The 18,873-nt window shown below is 35.0% G+C and overlaps 3 protein-coding genes across 3 annotated transcripts; all 3 read left to right on the top strand.

Annotated features, from left to right (window-relative positions):
- Positions 1-6,228: 6,228 nt before the first annotated feature.
- Positions 6,229-8,876, top strand: LOC108819267 (SEC14 cytosolic factor). Its single transcript, XM_018592268.2, has 10 exons — positions 6,229-6,611; positions 6,725-6,756; positions 7,122-7,205; positions 7,297-7,350; positions 7,437-7,514; positions 7,626-7,679; positions 7,761-7,820; positions 7,910-8,005; positions 8,099-8,281; positions 8,354-8,876. Exons 1-10 carry the CDS (start codon positions 6,557-6,559, stop codon positions 8,642-8,644), a joined length of 987 nt encoding a protein of 328 aa, XP_018447770.2. The 5' UTR covers positions 6,229-6,556; the 3' UTR covers positions 8,645-8,876.
- Positions 8,877-9,068: 192 nt separating this feature from the next.
- Positions 9,069-12,104, top strand: LOC108822161 (cellulose synthase-like protein E1). Its single transcript, XM_018595185.2, has 6 exons — positions 9,069-10,207; positions 10,269-10,385; positions 10,459-10,671; positions 10,768-10,965; positions 11,076-11,423; positions 11,500-12,104. Exons 1-6 carry the CDS (start codon positions 9,443-9,445, stop codon positions 12,043-12,045), a joined length of 2,187 nt encoding a protein of 728 aa, XP_018450687.2. The 5' UTR covers positions 9,069-9,442; the 3' UTR covers positions 12,046-12,104.
- A 4,266-nt stretch (positions 12,105-16,370) lies between these two features.
- On the top strand, positions 16,371-18,802 carry LOC108822164 (mitochondrial import inner membrane translocase subunit TIM50). The gene is made up of 10 exons (XM_018595187.2): positions 16,371-16,791; positions 16,937-17,040; positions 17,146-17,182; positions 17,290-17,351; positions 17,436-17,552; positions 17,639-17,743; positions 17,818-17,916; positions 17,990-18,146; positions 18,236-18,338; positions 18,437-18,802. Exons 1-10 carry the CDS (start codon positions 16,473-16,475, stop codon positions 18,477-18,479), a joined length of 1,146 nt encoding a protein of 381 aa, XP_018450689.1. The 5' UTR covers positions 16,371-16,472; the 3' UTR covers positions 18,480-18,802.
- Positions 18,803-18,873: the final 71 nt, after the last annotated feature.

The raw sequence follows: 18,873 nt of genomic DNA, 5'->3' as shown, positions 1-18,873 counted from the left end.
CTACGGGCCCAAAGGGTGGTATTGGTTAGTATTGGTCTCCATAAGTAGTGTAGCTCGCCATAGGATCAAAGGTTTTGGACACTAGATAAAATGATGTGCTTAGTAGTGTACTATATATCTGATACTGAGGAAAGTCATTGGTTTGATTAAATATTCTGATTAGAAATATAATAACACAATACTAGATTTTGATCCGCGCTTTTGAAGCGCGGAATATTTTACGATGAAAAATTTCACTAATAATTTAACAAATATTTTGGTTATTTTTAAAGAGTGTGTATTTAAAATATTTTTGCATTTAAATCAGTATTCTTAAATTCAACCCGATTGTGATTATACCGGTTAATCCGGAGATGTGACAATTCAATTTATGTTTTTAAAATATTCATATTAAAAAATCACTAAAACCCGAGACTAACCGATTGAACTGATGGATGACCGATATCTAATCTAGTTGGATTTAAATTGTAATAGTTTCATAATTTGTAATCTTATAATCGAAATTTTAAAGTTCACTATTTTGCAATTTATGAAATTATGACGTTTCTACAAAATTTTAAAGAGAAAATGATAGATATAAAAAAACTAAGATTAATTATTGTATTATTTGGAAATATTGATAGTAATATAAAAAATATATTGTTTGGAAACATTGATAGTAGTATAAAGAAATAAGTATATTGTTTGGAAATATGGATAGTACTATAAAGAAAGGAATATTAGTGACTTAATGTATGTTTAACTATAAAGTATAAAAGTGTATTTAATTTAAAAACTTACAAAATAAATGTTAGGTCCAACAGAATGTTTCTGTTTTAATAAGATAGATACAAAGATCATCATAACATGAGGAGTTCTAAGCAGTAGTAGAATTTATGGTTTCAAAAAAGGGTACAACTGTACACGGCTTCATCTCGTACACTACCAGTCCATCCATCTGCTCCTCTGCTACAACGGTCCCTCCTTCAACAGAGAAGCCGGCATGTTCCAACCAAAATGGTTTTCTTGCTTCTAACAAAGGCGAGCCCTTTGCAGAGGCTCCACATTCATCTCCCATGTTGAGAGCACAGGTACTCCAAGTGAAATAATGTACTGAATAAATACTGGATCTTTCCTTATTTAAATTATGTTATGTGTTTCCTTTTGAGAAAATATATAGCTAGTGAAAGAAACAAAAAGCTGATATGTATAGATAAAGTGTGAATTACACATGTAGCACACAGTTGGATATGGTGGCACATGTTATCTACCCAACATCATTCATCAACATTGTCTATTTAATGGCTGAGTTCAAGAGAACAATCCCTCGCTTTTCTTCACATAAGTTGAAAATACTATTGATAGCCAATGCAAGCACAATGTGCAGAAAATATTTTTTATTCAATGTATATTTAGTAATATATATGTATATATATAAAAATTACAATTTTGAAATATTCTTTAATTTATATCTTTTTGTTAAAATATATTAAATCAAATTTTGTAATGTAAGAAAAAGTTTTGTTAAGTGTATAATTATCAAAACATAAAACTAAATAATTTTCTAAAATTTATGGATATTAAAAATAAACTATAGTATTGGATTAGAAAATTACATTTAGAAACTGTATAATTTTGAAAAATTGTTTTAGTAATAATAATTATAAAATAGAATTAAATTTTGAAAATTCCAAAATAATATTATATTTATATTTATAACATTATATTATTTATTGCTATATTAATGATGATCTATGAGTTATTACCATATTTTATAAACTTACTAAAAATACAAATCAATAATAAATGTAAATGTCCATGTCACTATTTAAAAAATTATTCTTAAAAATGTATAGTATTTTGAAGAATTGTTTTTGTAATTAAAATTATAAAAATATAGCTAAATAATATTTCGAAATTTTAATTATTATTATATTTCTATTTAATTTATTATTTACCATATTTTAAAAACTTATCTTAAATATAAATCAATATTAAATGTAAATATGTCATTATGATCTATAAGTTATTACCATATTTTAAAAAATTATCTTAAATATAAATCAACACTAAATGTAAATATCCATATCATAATTTACTTCAAGCCATATCATCAATGTTAGTGTGCCATGTCATAATTTTTTTTTCAAAATTAATATGGTGATGACACATGTCAAAATCACTTCTCAAATATAGACTAGATATATATATATATCTTTTGTTTGACTAAAATATATATATATATATATATATATATCTTTTCTTAATAGCAAATATATCATATTGTCGTAAATTCCTATTATTAACAATAATAAATCTATGCACACAAAAGTTATACTTCTATATAATATATATAATGATAAATTCACCACCTAGACTAAATTAAATTTGGTTGTATATATCTATATGTGTTTTATTTAAAATTTTGTGGCTAAAATTAATAGAATAGAAATATATTGGAGAAATGAATATCATCATTTCGAAGGGTAAAAGATTTCCGTATGCCGGATGTTAGGTCGAATTTTAGAAGCATTTTAGAAGAAGAATAGGATAACGGAATATGGGAATATGTTGTGAATCTAGATTATTTTTCTTGTTCTTTTTTTTTTGTTCAAACTTCTACTTTCATTAATTAAACTTAAGATGGGCTCAGAGCACAAAGGGCCTCCTTTGCCAAAGAGTCTGCTACAACATTTGAACATCTAGGAATAAACTTGAATGCGATGGAATTAAAAGCGGTGGTTAGCGAGTAAATTTCTCGAAGGATGGTAAAGATCTCCAGCTTCAGTTCTTTCTTATTGATGGTATTCATGAGTACTTGAGAATCTGAGAAGATGGTGATTGAATCAAGCTTGCGAGAGAGAGCTGAGTTTATGGCAGCAAGAATTGCCAAAGATTCAGCCATAAGAGGCGACTCGACGCAGAGTGATGTCGCTGAAAGGGGGGTTGTGGAAGCCAGATCATCAATGATCCAACCAAATCCTGCATGTCCAGAGACTGGATTCCATGCTGCATCCGTGCAGATTGAGATTCCATGGAGTCGAGGGTTTGGTTCGATTGTGATCAAAGGTTTCGCTTTTGGTGGAGGTGAGGGGATCTGTGCCAGCATCCATTCTCTGGCCTCCAAGGTAGCCTTTAAGATTGTTTCCTCCGGTGTGAAGCTTCTTTTCTGGAAAATCAATTGATTTCGAGAAATCCACAGGTTCCAGACTATCCAGGATGCTAGCGTACCTGAGTCAGTTCCTATCGGTGGTAAAGGCGTGATCTTCCTGGCGATTTCCCATCCCAGGAGAGTGTTTGTGATCGTCTCTGGTCTTATCGTGCCTGCAGTTGGTGCTAGCTCCCAAACTCGAGACGCATAAGGACAGGTGAACAGCACGTGAGATACGGTTTCTATTTCTCTACAGCGGGGGCAGAGAGGAGAGACAGGTTTGTTCCTGATCGCAAATTGTTCTCCCACAGATAGCGCACCATGTATGGATTTCCAAATAAATAGCTTAACTTTTTCTGCTGTTTTGATTCTCCAGACGTTTGCAAGCCAATCTGTAGAGGGATTAGCGGGTTGTTGGCTAGTTTGTTCGGCCTCCTCTGTTAGCGTCAGGTATCCCGATCTTGTGGAGTAGTCTCATGTGGGGTTTTTGAGCCATGCTAACTCATCAGCATTCCCCATTTTGCTTGGTCTTAACCTGAGAATCTTGTCCTTGTGGAACGGTACAATTAGATTTATCTTCTCCAAATCTCATTCCAGTGTATCAGCATGTAAAAGGTCTGAAACTTTTATGTCCTTGAATCTTTCAGGTGCAGGGCCCATTGGTCTTTCTTGTTCGCAGTGGGATAGCCAGGGGTCTTTCCACACGCTTATCTCCGTTCCCGTTCCAACCATCCATCATATCTTTCATGAGGTCTCTTCCTATAAGAACACTTCGCCAGACATGGGAGGCTCCTGTGGGTGTCTTGCACTTTAGGAATGGCTCCGCATTGCAGTATTTGCCTAAGAGACAACGTGCAAGGAGACAGTTGGGGTTCTTCAGGATTCGCCAGCCTATCTTTGCGAGGAGGGCATCATTTGTCATGGTAAGGTCCTTGAAACCAAGACCACCTATCTTTTTTGGCTTAGCCATTTTTCCCACGAGATCCATGACATTTTCTTTTGATCTGGATCAGCATCCCACCAGAAGCGTGTCATGGCCGATTGGATGTTTTGGCATAGGCTTTGAGGGAACTTAAAGTGTGACATACTGTGGGATGGCATCGCAGCTAGGACGCTCTTTATCATTATCATCTTTCCTGCTGAAGAGAGGAATTTTGAAGACCAGCTTCGAGCTCTCTGCTGGACTTTGCACACTACTGATGCAAATATATCTTTTTTCTTCCTGCCAAATTCTTCAGGGAGACTAAGGTACTTTCCCATTCCTCCCTCCTTCTCAATTCCAAGAGTAGCTTTCATCTGATCTCGAGTTGCTTGGCCCGTTCTCTTAGAGAAAAAAATTGACGATTTCTGTTTATTTATCAGTTGCCCCGATACTGATTCATAGGTTGTTAGGATAGCTTTAAGAGACTCAGCATTCTTTTTTGATGTCTTGCAGAAAAGCATTGTATCATCTGCGAAGAAGAGATGATTGATGCTAGGGCTGTTTGTGGCTATGGCAATTCCTTTGAGCAGATCTTCTTCATAAGCCTTAGCGCATAAATCAGAGAGCACCTCACTGCAAAGGATGAAGAGGTAATGGAGACAAGGGGTCTCCTTGCCTAATACCTCTCCCTGGTTTCACTTCTCCTCTCGATGCACCATTGATGATGAAAGTATAGCTGACAGAGGTAATGCACTGCATAATTCATTGGATAACCTTCGGGTGGAAGTTCATTTTCTCCATTAATTTTTGTATGAACTCCCATTCTAGCCTGTCGTAGGCTTTACTCATATTGGTCTTTACGGCCATTGAGCATTTTTTTCCGCTTTTGATGATTTTAGATAATGCAATACTTCATGAGTAATTAGCACATTGTCTGATATAAGTAGAAAACCGACAAAAAAAATAATAGTAATAAAGAAAGGAGATAAGGCAAGGAAGATGGTTGACGATCATGCATGTGTCATATGAGGTGGTGCACTTGGGAATGAATGAGGTTCGTGTGTTTGACGGAAGAAGAAGAAGGTAAATTAAATCATAAAAGTATTCTACCAGTGACTCATGGCATCACTAATTCGTTAACACGTAACAAATTACATCATATAAATTTGTATAATGATCTCTATAAAATCTTTATTGTCGCTAGTTGACCCAATATTTATTTTTTGCATATTTCTTCCATTTGTTAGTAAAGTATATTTTGTATTATATGTGAACTGAAATAAATATGATTATATTTTATGGTTTAATTTGGTGTGTATTTACAATTTCATATGTATAAATAAGATATATATAAAAATATACAAAAAATTCATCTCCGAGTACTTTCCAATTTTTTCTGATTTTTCAATAAATCGTTAGGCCCATATGTGCCGCACGCGTAGCGCTTAGCAAGTTTCTGAACAAAGAGAAGAACTAACACATGACATTTAGTCAAAAAAAAAAAAAAAACTAACACATGACGATGTTTGGTTGAATCTCCCTTTACGATATTCTTAAAATAATGTGTGTTTGTTATTTATTTGATAAAACATTGAATGGTGGGTGCACGCATCTTGTTCTTTTCTTTGTTGCATTCTTAAGCCAACTAAGTATAAGTAGATTTTCAAAGAACAAATATTTTGAAAGAGGATGACATAAACGATTATTAACTTAACTATATGCATCGTGTTAATTAATTAAAATCATAGTTTTAATTGATTAATAATTGACATTGTATTAAGTAGTGCGTATGTATTGGATATTAAAAAAATCAAATTCGAAAGAACAAAGATTCCATGATATTCTCAAATTTCGGAGTTTTCCTTTAATAATCTTTATGAATTTATTATAATCATCATGGTAAATTAGTTAAATCCCAAGAATTTATTCTTCGATGGATTAATATTTAAACAATCAACGGTGAATGCCTTTATTTCCAAGCATGTGCAAAAATGTCATTAAATTACGTAGATTAATTGTGGGAAAGAATATATTTTAGTGGAATAAAAAATAAGTAAAGTTTGAGGAAAATGGGAAAGCATTACTAATGCTTTTTTCTGTAAGCATTACTAATAATGCTAAAATTTATTTGAAATTGCAGAGAAAATGGTAAAAGAGGCATGCGAAGAAAATAAGTAAATGTTTAATTAGTAATATATATCTATTTATATAAAAGTTCTGCATCTCTTTTGCTTCTTCTTCCTATTTATTAGAACAGAAGAGATGGTTATGTTTCTAACTCACTGAAGAGGAATGAAGGCTTAAAAAGAAGGAAGACATAACTTAAGAGTTTCTTCTCTCTCACTCTCTCAGAAGTGTTCACTTTATTTTTTTAAAAATTTCTTTATTTCTATCACTTCACTTCTTTGAGAGGAACTATTAAGATCAGAGATTTAGCGTCTCTTTAGATTTTTATTTTCTTTCACATCTGAGCTGAGAGATCTCTAGAGAGAGAGAGAGAAAAAATGGGCACTACTAGTGAGGAAGCAGTCAAGCAATTGCGTACATTAATGGAAGATGGTCTCTGCTTGTTTCGGTTTCTCATGTTCTAAGCTTTACTTTGTTCTAAGATCCTAATGTATTTAAAACTAATTTTCTCTCTTTTCTTTTTTTTTCTTTCTGGTAATGACTAGTTGATGATGAATCACTGAGGGAGTCGTATCGGGTTAGTAATTTCACTTGCTTTCTCCTCAAGAATGATTAAACTCCAATATCTTTGGCTTAATGAACCCCCCAAGATTTGGTATTTTGGGGATCGGTTTTCTATAAACACAGTTTCTTTGTTTTCAATTGGAAGCAAATCTTGTGGCTCTAAGTTGATCTGGATCTATATTTTGAGTCAGGCTGCTCTAAAGTTGTTTGCATTTTGTTTATTCAATATGATCCAAATGTTGTTGGATGGATCTGTGGGAGTTGTTGTAATAGTCAGAAGATTATTGGGTTGATCCAGAGTTTTCAGTTGGATCTTTTACCAACTTGTAGCTTCAGAAAAGACAAATGATTAATAATAAAAAATGTTGTGTGTTGCAGAACGTTCATCAAGGGTATCCAACAGAGACCTTGTTGCGCTTCCTTAAGGCCAGGGATTATAATGTCCACAAAGCTCACAAAATGGTCGGTTTCAGTCTCCCTTTTTGCTGCTTTCTTTCTTCTTCCTCTTATCAGCCTTTTTTTTTTAAACTAATGATTTGCAAGTTTGTTGCAGTTGCTCGACTGTTTGGAATGGAGGACTCAAAACGAGATTGACAATATACTCACCGTGAGTTTTGTGCTCTTGTTTTCTGTTTCTAAGAACCCTTTCATCTCATCCTGTAATTGTTAATTATTTTTTTGTTTGTTCTGCAGAAACCAATCGTTCCTGTTGAGCTGTACAGAGGAATCAGAGACTCTCAGCTTGTCGGTCTCTCTGGTTATTCAAAAGAGGTAAACTTACTTCTACTAGTTTGACTTTCTTTCTTTGACCTTTTGACTTTTTTTCTAATGAGCATGTTTGTTTCCAACTAGCTAAGTTTTTTTGTTTTGTTTTGTTTATAGGGTCTCCCTGTCATTGCCATTGGTGTTGGGCTTAGCACATATGACAAAGCCTCTGTAAGCATCTCTATATTCCTTAGAAGACTTCATACGAAGTTCAAACTCTTGACCATAGCTTTCTTCTGATCCTTCATCTAGGTTCATTACTATATACAGTCTCACATTCAAATGAATGAGTACCGTGATCGAGTTGTATTGGTCAGTCCAAAACTCTACTCTGTTTACCTTCTTTTTTTTTCTTTCTCCTACTCCTTCTCTAGTTGCATAATGCCTTTTCTTTTCTGTAGCCATCTGCTACAAAGAAACAAGGTCGACCAATCTGCACCTGTTTGAAAATTTTAGATATGTCTGGTCTGAAACTTTCAGCATTAAGTCAAATCAAGGTAATGAATCTAATATTTCTTTATTTTACTAATTTACATTTTCTTGCTTATGGTTAATAACTTGTATTTCTTTTTTCCATTTGTTTGGCGCAGTTGATGACAGCTATAACCACAATTGACGATTTAAACTATCCAGAGAAGACAGACACATATTACATTGTCAACGTCCCCTACATATTTTCTGCCTGCTGGAAAACCATTAAGCCTCTGTTGCAAGAGAGAACCAAGAAGAAGATTCAAGTTCTCAAAGGCTGCGGTAAAGATGAGTTGCTCAAGGTAACGCAGCTATTGAACAAACTCATTTCCCCACCAGCAAGTCATGTTAACTCTTGTGCAACCTAAATGCAGGTAATGGACTACGAGTCTCTCCCACATTTCTGTAGAAGGGAAGGGTCTGGGTCTGGGTCTGGTAGACATATCTCTGAAGGAACAGTAGACAGTTGTTTCTCTTTGGACCACTATTTCCACCAAGAGCTTTACAACTATGTCCATCAACAGGCTTTGGTTAAAGCGTCGAGTGCTCCCATCAGGCATGGTTCTGTCCACGTTAGGTTCCCTGAACCAGACACGGAAGGCACCAAAATATTCGACAGCTTAGAATCTGAGTTCCAAAAGCTTGGAAATGACCAGAAGGCCTGATTTTTTTTCTGGTTATGAGCAAAAGTATTTTAAGATAAAAAATCACCTCTACTTGTTGAGCATCACAAACAAGACTGTATTTACTAGATCTGCTTGCATCAGCTAAATGCAGGTTTTGTTGGAAAGAAAAAAGAGAGGAAAACACACAATTTCCCCAGGAATGGATCTTTATGTTCATTTGCACATAGAGAAAAAGTTTTTTATTTTTATATAATATACAACTCATTTTCTATTTTTGCTTATACTGACAAGCTTATTCTTGCACTGTCTGCTTCACATTTTAAAAGACTACAAAATCTGCACTCGTTCTTGATTTCCCTCTCCAGCAAAAGATTCCACCACCACTCAATTTGTAATGTATTCAGATAAATACACAATGGCCAGCAGTTGTTTATTATATATATATAGAGAGAGAGAATACAAACTTCTGTGTCTGCTTCATACTGGTTCATCTTGTTTGTTAGCGGTCCACTAGTAAGTATCTCAGTGTTGTTGAAAGTAACCATTAATTGTTGCAGTCTTGCAGAGACCTTTGTTAGCCAGCCACAGCATCATGGTGGTGTTTCTTGATTTCCATACATCACTCTCCCAAGATTTAGATACCTTTGGACTATTCAGCAACAAACCATATGCTAAAGTCTCAAACATCAGCTTCTATCTTTTTCTATCTCATTCTATATTTTGATATTTTCACTAAAACAACAGCCTCCACTAATTCTCTCTACATATACCACCAACACAAGAAGAGACGTTTCCCTCTTATCTTTTACCCCTTCCACTCATCTCTCAACTACAACGATGAGAAAAGAAGACAACCGGTTTAGAACGGTTCAGGAAGACGAACCGCTTTTTGTCACCGGGAGGAGAACCGGAAGAGTGATAGCGTACCGGGTATTCTCAGCCTCGGTTTTCTTTTGCATCTGTTGGATTTGGCTCTATAGAGTGACCGCACCGGTAGAGATTGATGATAACCGGACCGGTTTTGCTCGATTCGCCTGGTCGGTTATGCTACTCACAGAGATTTGGTTCGGTCTGTATTGGATAGTCTTACAATCTCCCCGCTTGAACCCGGTTTGGCGGTTCACCTTCACCGATAGACTATCCCGGAGGTACGGCAACGATCTCCCTAGGCTCGACGTTTTCGTCTGCACGGCGGATCCGGTGATAGAGCCGCCGTTGATGGTGGTCAACACAGTTTTATCCGTAGCGGCTCTCGATTACCCACCGGAGAAACTTGCGGTGTATCTCTCGGACGACGGTGGTTCCGAGCTCACGTTCTATGCTCTTGCGGAGGCAGCTGAGTTTGCTAAAGTTTGGGTACCTTATTGCAAAAGATTCGACGTTGAACCGAGATCCCCTGCTGCTTACTTGTCTCGCAAGGCAAGTGGTCTTGATTCAGCTGAAACAGAGGAAGTAGTTAGGTTGTATCAAGAAATGGCGGTGAGGATTGAAACGGCGGCGAGGCTCGGGATTATACCAGATGAGGCGCGTTTGAAGTATGGTGAGGGGTTCTCGCAGTGGGACTCTGACGCTACTCGCAGAAACCATGGAACCATTCTCCAAGTAAGTAATATGTGTTGTGTAAGAAAACTTCAGCAACCTAACTGAATCTTTGTTTAATCAGATTTTGGTAGATGGAAGAAAAGAGAATACGGTAACGGTACCAACGTTGGTGTATCTATCGAGAGAGAAAAGACCAGAGCATCATCATCACTTCAAGGCTGGAGCCATGAACGCTTTGGTAATGTTTTTACTTGTTCCACAAGCCATCTCTTATTGTGACACCGTTTTTTTTTTGTTCTTTCCTCTGACAGATAAGGGTGTCTTCGAAGATCACATGTGGGAGAATCATATTAAACTTGGACTGTGATATGTACTCAAACAACTCAAAGTCCGCACGCGACGCACTATGCATTCTCCTTGATGAGAAAGAGGGGAAAGAGATTGCTTTCGTGCAGTTCCCGCAGTGTTTTGAGAACCTTACCAAGAATGATTTGTATGCAAGTATGATGCGAGTAGGATATGATGTAAGTTTGTAGATAGAGACACAACATTGTGACATATTATTATTATTTCTGCTTGCTTATAAAATAAGCTTTAATGTTTTTAATATGAAAAAAAAGGTGGAGTTTAATGGATTGGATGGAAATGGCGGTCCATTATACATTGGAACTGGCTGCTTTCACAGAAGAGATGTCATCTGCGGAAGAAAGTATGGAGAGGCAGAAGTAGAAGAAGAATCTGAGGATATTTCAGAGACTGAGATGATTAAGGCTCTCGCGAGCTGCACTTATGAAGAAAACTCCCAATGGGGAAAGGAGGTAAAGCTGTGATTCAATACGATATGTTTCTTGAGCTGGAAGCAAACTGGTTCTCATTCATTCATTCATTCAAAAACTAAAGTAAAAAGCATGTTTGTTTGAATGGTCAGATGGGTGTGAAATATGGTTGCCCTGTTGAGGATGTGATTACCGGTTTAGAGATTCAGTGCCGGGGATGGGAATCAGCATACTTGAACCCCAAAAATAAAGCTTTCGTGGGTGTGGCGCCGACCAATTTGCATCAAATGCTTGTGCAGCATAGGAGATGGTCAGAGGGTGACTTTCAGGTTCTGCTTTCAGAATATAGTCCGGTTTGGTATGGCCAAGGAAAGATCGGTTTAGGACTGATTCTTGGTTACTGTTGCTATTGCCTTTGGGCTCCAAGTTCAGTACCGGTGCTTCTTTACTCTCTTTTTACTTCTCTCTCTCTCCTCAAAGGCATTCCTCTGTTTCCAAAGGTAAAAAAAAATAATAGCTTTACTCTGTTTTTTTTTGTTTAAATGTTGGGGAAAAAAAACACTCTGATCTTTGCAGGTCTGGAGCTGGTGGTTTATCCCGTTTGGGTACGTGACTATTGCAGCTAATGCTTATAACCTAGCCGAGTTCTTGTGGTGTGGAGGAACGTTACGTGGGTGGTGGAACGAGCAAAGGGTGTGGCTTTATAGAAGAACAAGCTCGTTTCTTTTCGGACTCGTAGACACGATTAAAAAGAAGCTTGGGGTTTCGGAGTCTGCGTTTGTGATCACAGCCAAAGTTGCAGAAGAGGAGGCGGCTGAGAGGTACGAGAAAGAGGTGATGGAGTTTGGAGTGGAATCTCCCATGTTTCTCCTCCTCGGAACACTCGGGATGCTTAATCTTTTCTGCTTCGTTGCTGCGATGGCGATCACTTGTAGAGAGGCTGGAGGAGATATACAGACAATGGGTTTGCAGTTTTTGATAACAGGAGTACTTGTGGTACTAAACTGGCCTTTATATGAAGGCATGCTGTTGAGGAGAGACAAAGGGAAGATGCCCATGACCGTAACAGTTAAATCGTTTGTCTTAGCTTTATCTGCTTGCACTTGTGTTGCATTTTTGTAAAGAAAGACAGAACCAATGTAGTATTTCAAATACTGGGCAGCCACTGTATGTTTCTCTTATTTTTTTTTATTTTGCCACTAAAATGGAGAGTTTGCAAAAGCATGTTTTATATTTAGAAGCTTTTTGCAATAAAGAGTCCATGTCCAACTATATCCCATTAGACATTTAATTTTGACTATTTTAAAATATTTTGGAAAATTTCCAAATATCTTATATATTTTAGATATTTAATATTATATCTAAAAATAATTAATATATATATTATATAAATCTGTTTCGGATACTCAAATACTTAGGTTTAAGTCGGATATGGTTTCGGTTCTCTAAATACCAAATTTTAAACTCATTCGAATATTTAAAAAGTTTATGTTTTGATTCAATATTATATTTCAGATCGGACTTTAGTTCAATTCCTTGGATTCTCATTTTTCACACATCCATGGTTTGATCTCTTACGTCTATGTAAATCCAATTATATATTTATATGGTATGAGAATTATGTTCTATATTTATGAAATAATTTATTTAAACATTTTCATTGTAAATATTAGTTTCATAGGAAATATTAGTATAATTTCACTTAGTAATTTATCACCTCTTTTATCACACTTACATAGGTCTTCTATCAATCTATCTTATTAAAAAATAGGAAAAATTTGTATTTATATGTTGGAAACAACAATATCAATACAATTTAAACACATTATTTTAATTGTGCAGTTTAGAAATATATAAATATACCACTCTAAATATAAAGAAATAAATAGTCATTTTTTACATGACATTACTACATGACATTACTAAAATAAATCATGAAAATAAGCGCGAATAGATAAAAATTTATTTAACTTTTTTTGGGAATATTTTGGAATCATGTCCTTCTTTTCAAGTATGAATTTCTTACAGTTTTTGATGCACATTCTTTACATAATGGATTCAGTCCAATACATATATAATTCAATATCCCTTTGTTTATTTGAAGGTACTTGTTGGGCTTGCTTCAAGGAGAGGTTTGTCTGAAACTCTTGTAATTGCAGACAGATTTGATCCTCTTGTTGCCAACTTATCAACTCTCCAATGCTTGTAGGTTTGATTGACAAAGTAGATTCCACCGGTGGATTACAAAACCTCGAGCATATAAGGAGTTTTATGATTAATTGGGGTGTTGTTTTAGAAGAAGATTGTGACTGCCCTCAGTCAGCCTTAGAATGAAAAAGGGATTCATTTAATTAATCCAAACCGGTTCTGTGTACCAACAAAAAAAAAGCCAAGGTTATATACTAAATATCTACTTTTATAATTAAATTTATTTAATGTGTTTTTTATATTGTGGTATCCTAAATTTTGTTTCTTATAATATATTTATTCGCACGTTTAAAGTTAAAGATCTCATCATTCTAAAAGAGGTAGATGAAGAAAAAACCCATGTGTTTGGTCAATTTGGGACATGTCGCCGTTACTATAGATGTGCACACATCCTTTAGTACCTTCAAAGGGGTTAGCATGTATAATCATTTATTTTGTGACGTTTTAAATTTACATGCAATCTATATTCACCTTTTTTTTACAACAAACAAAAACAGACTCATCTAAGATTTTGCAAACTATAAAGGTAATTCCGCATTCATATGAACAACATACGACAATTGTTATTTAACACTGCATGCAAGACTATCTGTCCTTGTATTTTGCGTCTATGATATATGAATGAGCTCTGAGTGATTTAAACTTTCTTTCAATATTGTGATATCTTTAAAGTAACTTACAAAAGCAGGTCATTTTCTGTAAACTATAAAGGTAAATCCGCATCCATATGAACAACATACGACGATTGTTACCTAACATTGCGTACAAGACTATCCGCCCTTGTATTTTGCGTCTATGATATATGAATGAGCTTTGAGTGATTGAATCTCTCTTTCAATATTCTGATATCTTTCAAGTAACTTACAAAAGCAGGTCATTCTTCTTGTTCTGAATCATCTTCACTAACTGAAAACAATCTGTTGCAAACATAACATGATAATGTTTTAAGTTCCTCATATATTTCATTGCCCAAATGAGGGCTTCGATTTCTGAATAATGTGGTGATAAACTTGCTCTTGTGTTTCTTGCACCCATTAATCCATCATAACCTTTAAGAGTACTAAACCAACCTTGGCTAGAGTGAATATTCACCTTTTATTTTATTTATGAAAACAGAATGGTATCTACACGGGACCAACGAATGTGTCGCAAACTGGACAAACACATGTTATTAGTGTACAGATACCGGACTGACAAATTGACAGGAATCCATTATTGGTGAGAGTTTAGAATTCAGCAGGAATCGTTTTAAGTTTTTAGATGAGACCGCATTATCTACTATAATTATTTATAAGCTTTACTAAACATTGCAATTTTTTTATTGTATCGTCCACTATCAATAAGCCATTGATAAGAGTATTATGGAACAATATCAGAATTAGTTAAACTAGAGACCTGAGGATGGGAGGGTATAACTATTGTTAAATATTTTGCAGGACTTGATCAAATATAAGGATTTGAATGCAGTGCAGTACAAAATGCAGAATATATGCAATTTAATTACTATGCAGATTGTTTTGTATTTTTTATCCATTCAACTAATTTATTGTAGAAGAAAAATAAATAATATAATAATACATATCTGCATGCAGTTTTGAGGATACACATTCTTTACATAAAGGGTTTAATCCAATATATATAAAACTCAATATCCCTATGTTTATTTGAAGGTACTTGCAGGGCCGGCATAGAGGGGAAGCCACCCAAGCCAAAGATTGGGGCATCCAAATTATGGGGCATATTTTTCAAATTTTTTCTTATTAGTATTGATAAATAAATAAATTTTATGGATTCTTTTGTTAAAATATTACTTATTAGGCATTTTTAGTTAGAATAAGATTTGTTGGACTTATCATCCAAATTAATGGGACATATTTTTCAAAAACAAATTTACTAGTATTGATAAATAAATAATTTTTTTGGGTTCCTTTGTTAAAATATTACTTATTAGGCATCTTTAGTTAGAATAAGATTTTTTGGACTTCTCATCCAAATTAATGGGGCATATTTTTCAAAAAAAATTAGTATTGATAAATAAATAAATTTTGTGGGTTCTTTTATTAAAATAATACTTATTAGGCATTTTTAGTTAGAATAAGATTTGTTGCACTTTTCAACAATATTTATGAATTTGTTAAGAATTAAATATATAAGTAAACTTTTATTACGATAGTTCAAACCCTAATTAAAATTCAGAAACAAAACAGTTGCTATAGAAGTCTAATGGATGATTTTGTAGGAAAAAATGCAAAAAGATCTATATTTCAACATTAAGTGTTCTTAATATCAATGTTTGTAGTAGATTATGACATTTGATTTTTCTAAATAAAAAAATATGTTGTTTTTTATACTGTTTTGTGGTTTTGATAAATTATGTATAAGGTGTTACAAAAAAAAATTATGCGCAATGTGCTGACAAAAAAATTATGCATACCGGCATAATTTTAAATTTGGATTGGGGCAATATAAAAGATTAGTCCGGCACTGGGTACTTGTTGGACGATTGCTTCAACGAGAGGCTTGTCTGCAAGTCTTGTAATTGCATACAGATTAATCGGTTTGAAAATATTGATCAAATAGAGACTATTATAAAATCTATATATAAGTATACTAAAATATCTGAAATAATCAGTTTCTTTAGTTTATTTGGTTTAATCGCTTACTATACTGTACCATACCCATATACAACGGTTTCTTAAAAAATTGGTTTATATGATATTACGAAATTAAGATTATTTTCACTATTTATGTTTGGTTTGGTTTTACTGGATTGAATATACTATCGTTATTTTGTTAATGTTTTATAGTTGTTTTTTTAATAATCACTTCATTGCTACATAATTTCTTTTCATTTCATATACAATATGTGTAATTTCAAATTCAAATTTTATAATTTAATTATTAATATATAAAAGATTATGATCCAAAAGCTACATCACATTAATAAAACTATGAAATAGAAAAACATAATTTAACAAATTTATTATGGATATGAATATTAAAGTTTTACAATTTGTAGTAATTTAAAATTTGTATCTAATTAAATTATTACTTTTTTATAAAAGTAAACATTAGAATTTAAAATTATAAAATTTATAGATATATTAATTAATCCGCAAAAGGTGCGGAACATCAACTAGTTAACAAATAATAAAATAAACAAACCGAGTTGGAAACAGCATAAGCCTGTATCCAAACAGAGCAATTGGGTTTATTTTGATTTTTTTTTGTGTTTCTACTAAACAGAGACAGACGAATTAGGGTTTATTTTTAGCATTTGTGGGAGATCATTTCAAAACCCTACTTCAACCCCTCGGTGAAAAAGACGGCGAAATCAGGAAATGGCTTCTTCGATTGCAATTAGATCTCATCATCGCCTGGTGCCAAGTTTAGTTAAGCAGCTTCGATCTCGCAACCCAAGGAGGCTGTTATCTACGGAAGCTTCTTCGAAGGTCTCCTCAGGCCAGCAGCAGCAGCAGCAGCAGCAGTCGCTCTTTTCTTCTGATTTCCCACCGCCAGATCAGTTTCCTCCTCCTGAGGCTGCTGCTGCGGCCGCGGGGGAGGCGCTGGGGAAGGAGAGGAAAGGTCTAAAGTATTTAAGTAACGGACTCATCTGGGCAATCACTGGTGCTACCGCTGCTGTTGGTTACACTAGCTATGGTCTCCCTTCCCTTCCCTTCTTCTTCTACTCAAGATTTGCTTTTTTTTTAATAGCCATATATGTCGTCTTACTCTCAACTGTTGCAATCGATCTCAGATCTCTCATGCATAGATAGATTCTTCTTGTTTCATTTCGTTTGTGCAGCTTACACATTGGATGAAGTGAATGAAAAGACTAAGGCCTTCCGCGAATCAGCTCTGAAGCCACCTCCTCCTCCTCCTCTTGATTCTTCCTCCTCCGCCATTGATGTGAGTTGTTACAGCTTCTTTGTTTCTTCTTGACAATTCATTCTCCTTTGTCCATGTTTCTTCTATTAAGCTTCTCTGAATGATTTACTCTCATCCCCTTTGCAGAAATATCAGGCAATCTTGTACTCTGCTGCCATCAAAGGTATTATGCTTTTGCCTATCTCATCTATGTCATAACTACTAGTAGTAGTACTAGTGGTATCTCTTTAATTTAAAAAAAGCATAGCATGACTTGGGAATTATCTTCAGTTCCTGCAAGAGCCATCGAAATGTATTTGGAGCTTAGGGAACGCGTTGAGGAACATGTTAAAGTATGTTCCTTCTTTTCACGCAAATATTCTTCTTCTTTTCTTCCTCATTCTCTATTAACTTTCTTATTTCTTTTTTTTTTATAGGGCTTTACAGAACCTCTCTCGGAGAAGCTTCTTCCTGATCTGCATCCCGCTGAACAGAATGTTATCTACACTCTCGTTCTTGATTTGAATGAGACTCTGCTTTACACTGACTGGAAGGTAGGTAATTCTATTGCCTACTTACTGATTACCACCAAATTTATTCTTTCCTGTCTGTTTATATACAACAACAAAAATGACATTAGCGAGAGAGGGGGTGGAGGACGTTCAAAAGACCAGGTGTCGATGACTTCTTGGAGCACCTTGGCAAATTCTATGAGATTGTCGTCTATTCTGACCAGATGGATATGGTTCGTTTCTAGTCTTTTTGCAGGTTCTTAATATTGCTTGGCAATTATTAACACTTTTGTTTCATTACCTTTAGTACGTATATCCGGTATGTGAGAAGTTAGACCCGAATGGCTACATACGTTATAAGCTAGCAAGAGGCGCTACCAAATACGAGAATGGGAAGCACTACAGGGTACCTAAGCAACTTATCTCTTTGTCAGTGACATACTTTCTCACCTAACTATTTTAATATCCCTCTGCTGCAGGATTTGTCGAAGCTGAACAGAGACCCCAAGAGGATTCTGTATGTTAGCGGGAATGCTTTTGATACAAGCCTTCAGCCTGAGAATTGCGTCCCAATCAAGCCTTACAAACTCGAGTCCGATGACACGGCGCTTGTAGATCTCATACCCTTCCTCGAGTGTAAGTATGGTTCAGTTACAGTCTTGTGAACTGCATTTATCAATGTTGGTTGGTTGTGATCCTTTTTGTTTGTTTGTTTGGGTCTGCAGATGTTGCACGTAACGGTCCAGCGGATATCAGACCGGTTCTAGCCTCTTACGAGAGAAAAGATGTTGCCAAAGAGTTCCTTGAGAGGTCCATTGAGTATCAAAAGTGAGTCATCTTCTTTTCATTACCTATCGTATCAATGCAAAATCTGTTTTGCTAGTTGTCCCAATAAGAAGACTTCTTGTCTTATGATGAATATGCAGGCGAATGCAAGGACAAAGACAAGGCCGACTCTGGAGGCGTTAGAAGGATCTAAAGACATTTTATGTATAGTGAGAGAAGATTATATCCTCATTGATGCATTACACCCATAAAAACAGGAGCAAGAGCTACTGTTCTTCGTCTGTGAGGAGTTTAGGTAAACTCCAAACTAAAAAATCGTGTCTTTACTCGTCAAAAAAGAGTTTGTGTTCTGTGTGACCTCTTCTGTCTCGGCTTTACAAAGTAAACTTTTTTCCAAGAGAGTCAAAATGAATGGTTCCTTTTTATATGATTTAGCAAAGTTGTAATCTGTTTTGGTTAATTAAGATTATGAATTTTGAGAATTTTTAAGGTGGTTGAAACATGTATTTTGTAGGGTGGTATTTGCGATAAAAATAGAGAGAGAGAGAGTAATTAACCTGTCAGTTTCATTGCGTGC

This window comes from Raphanus sativus, chromosome 8, assembly GCF_000801105.2.
Source record: "Raphanus sativus cultivar WK10039 chromosome 8, ASM80110v3, whole genome shotgun sequence".
NCBI lineage: Eukaryota > Viridiplantae > Streptophyta > Magnoliopsida > Brassicales > Brassicaceae > Raphanus > Raphanus sativus.
Note: the sequence above shows the minus strand (reverse complement) of the source record. Positions and strands in the feature narration are given on the sequence as shown.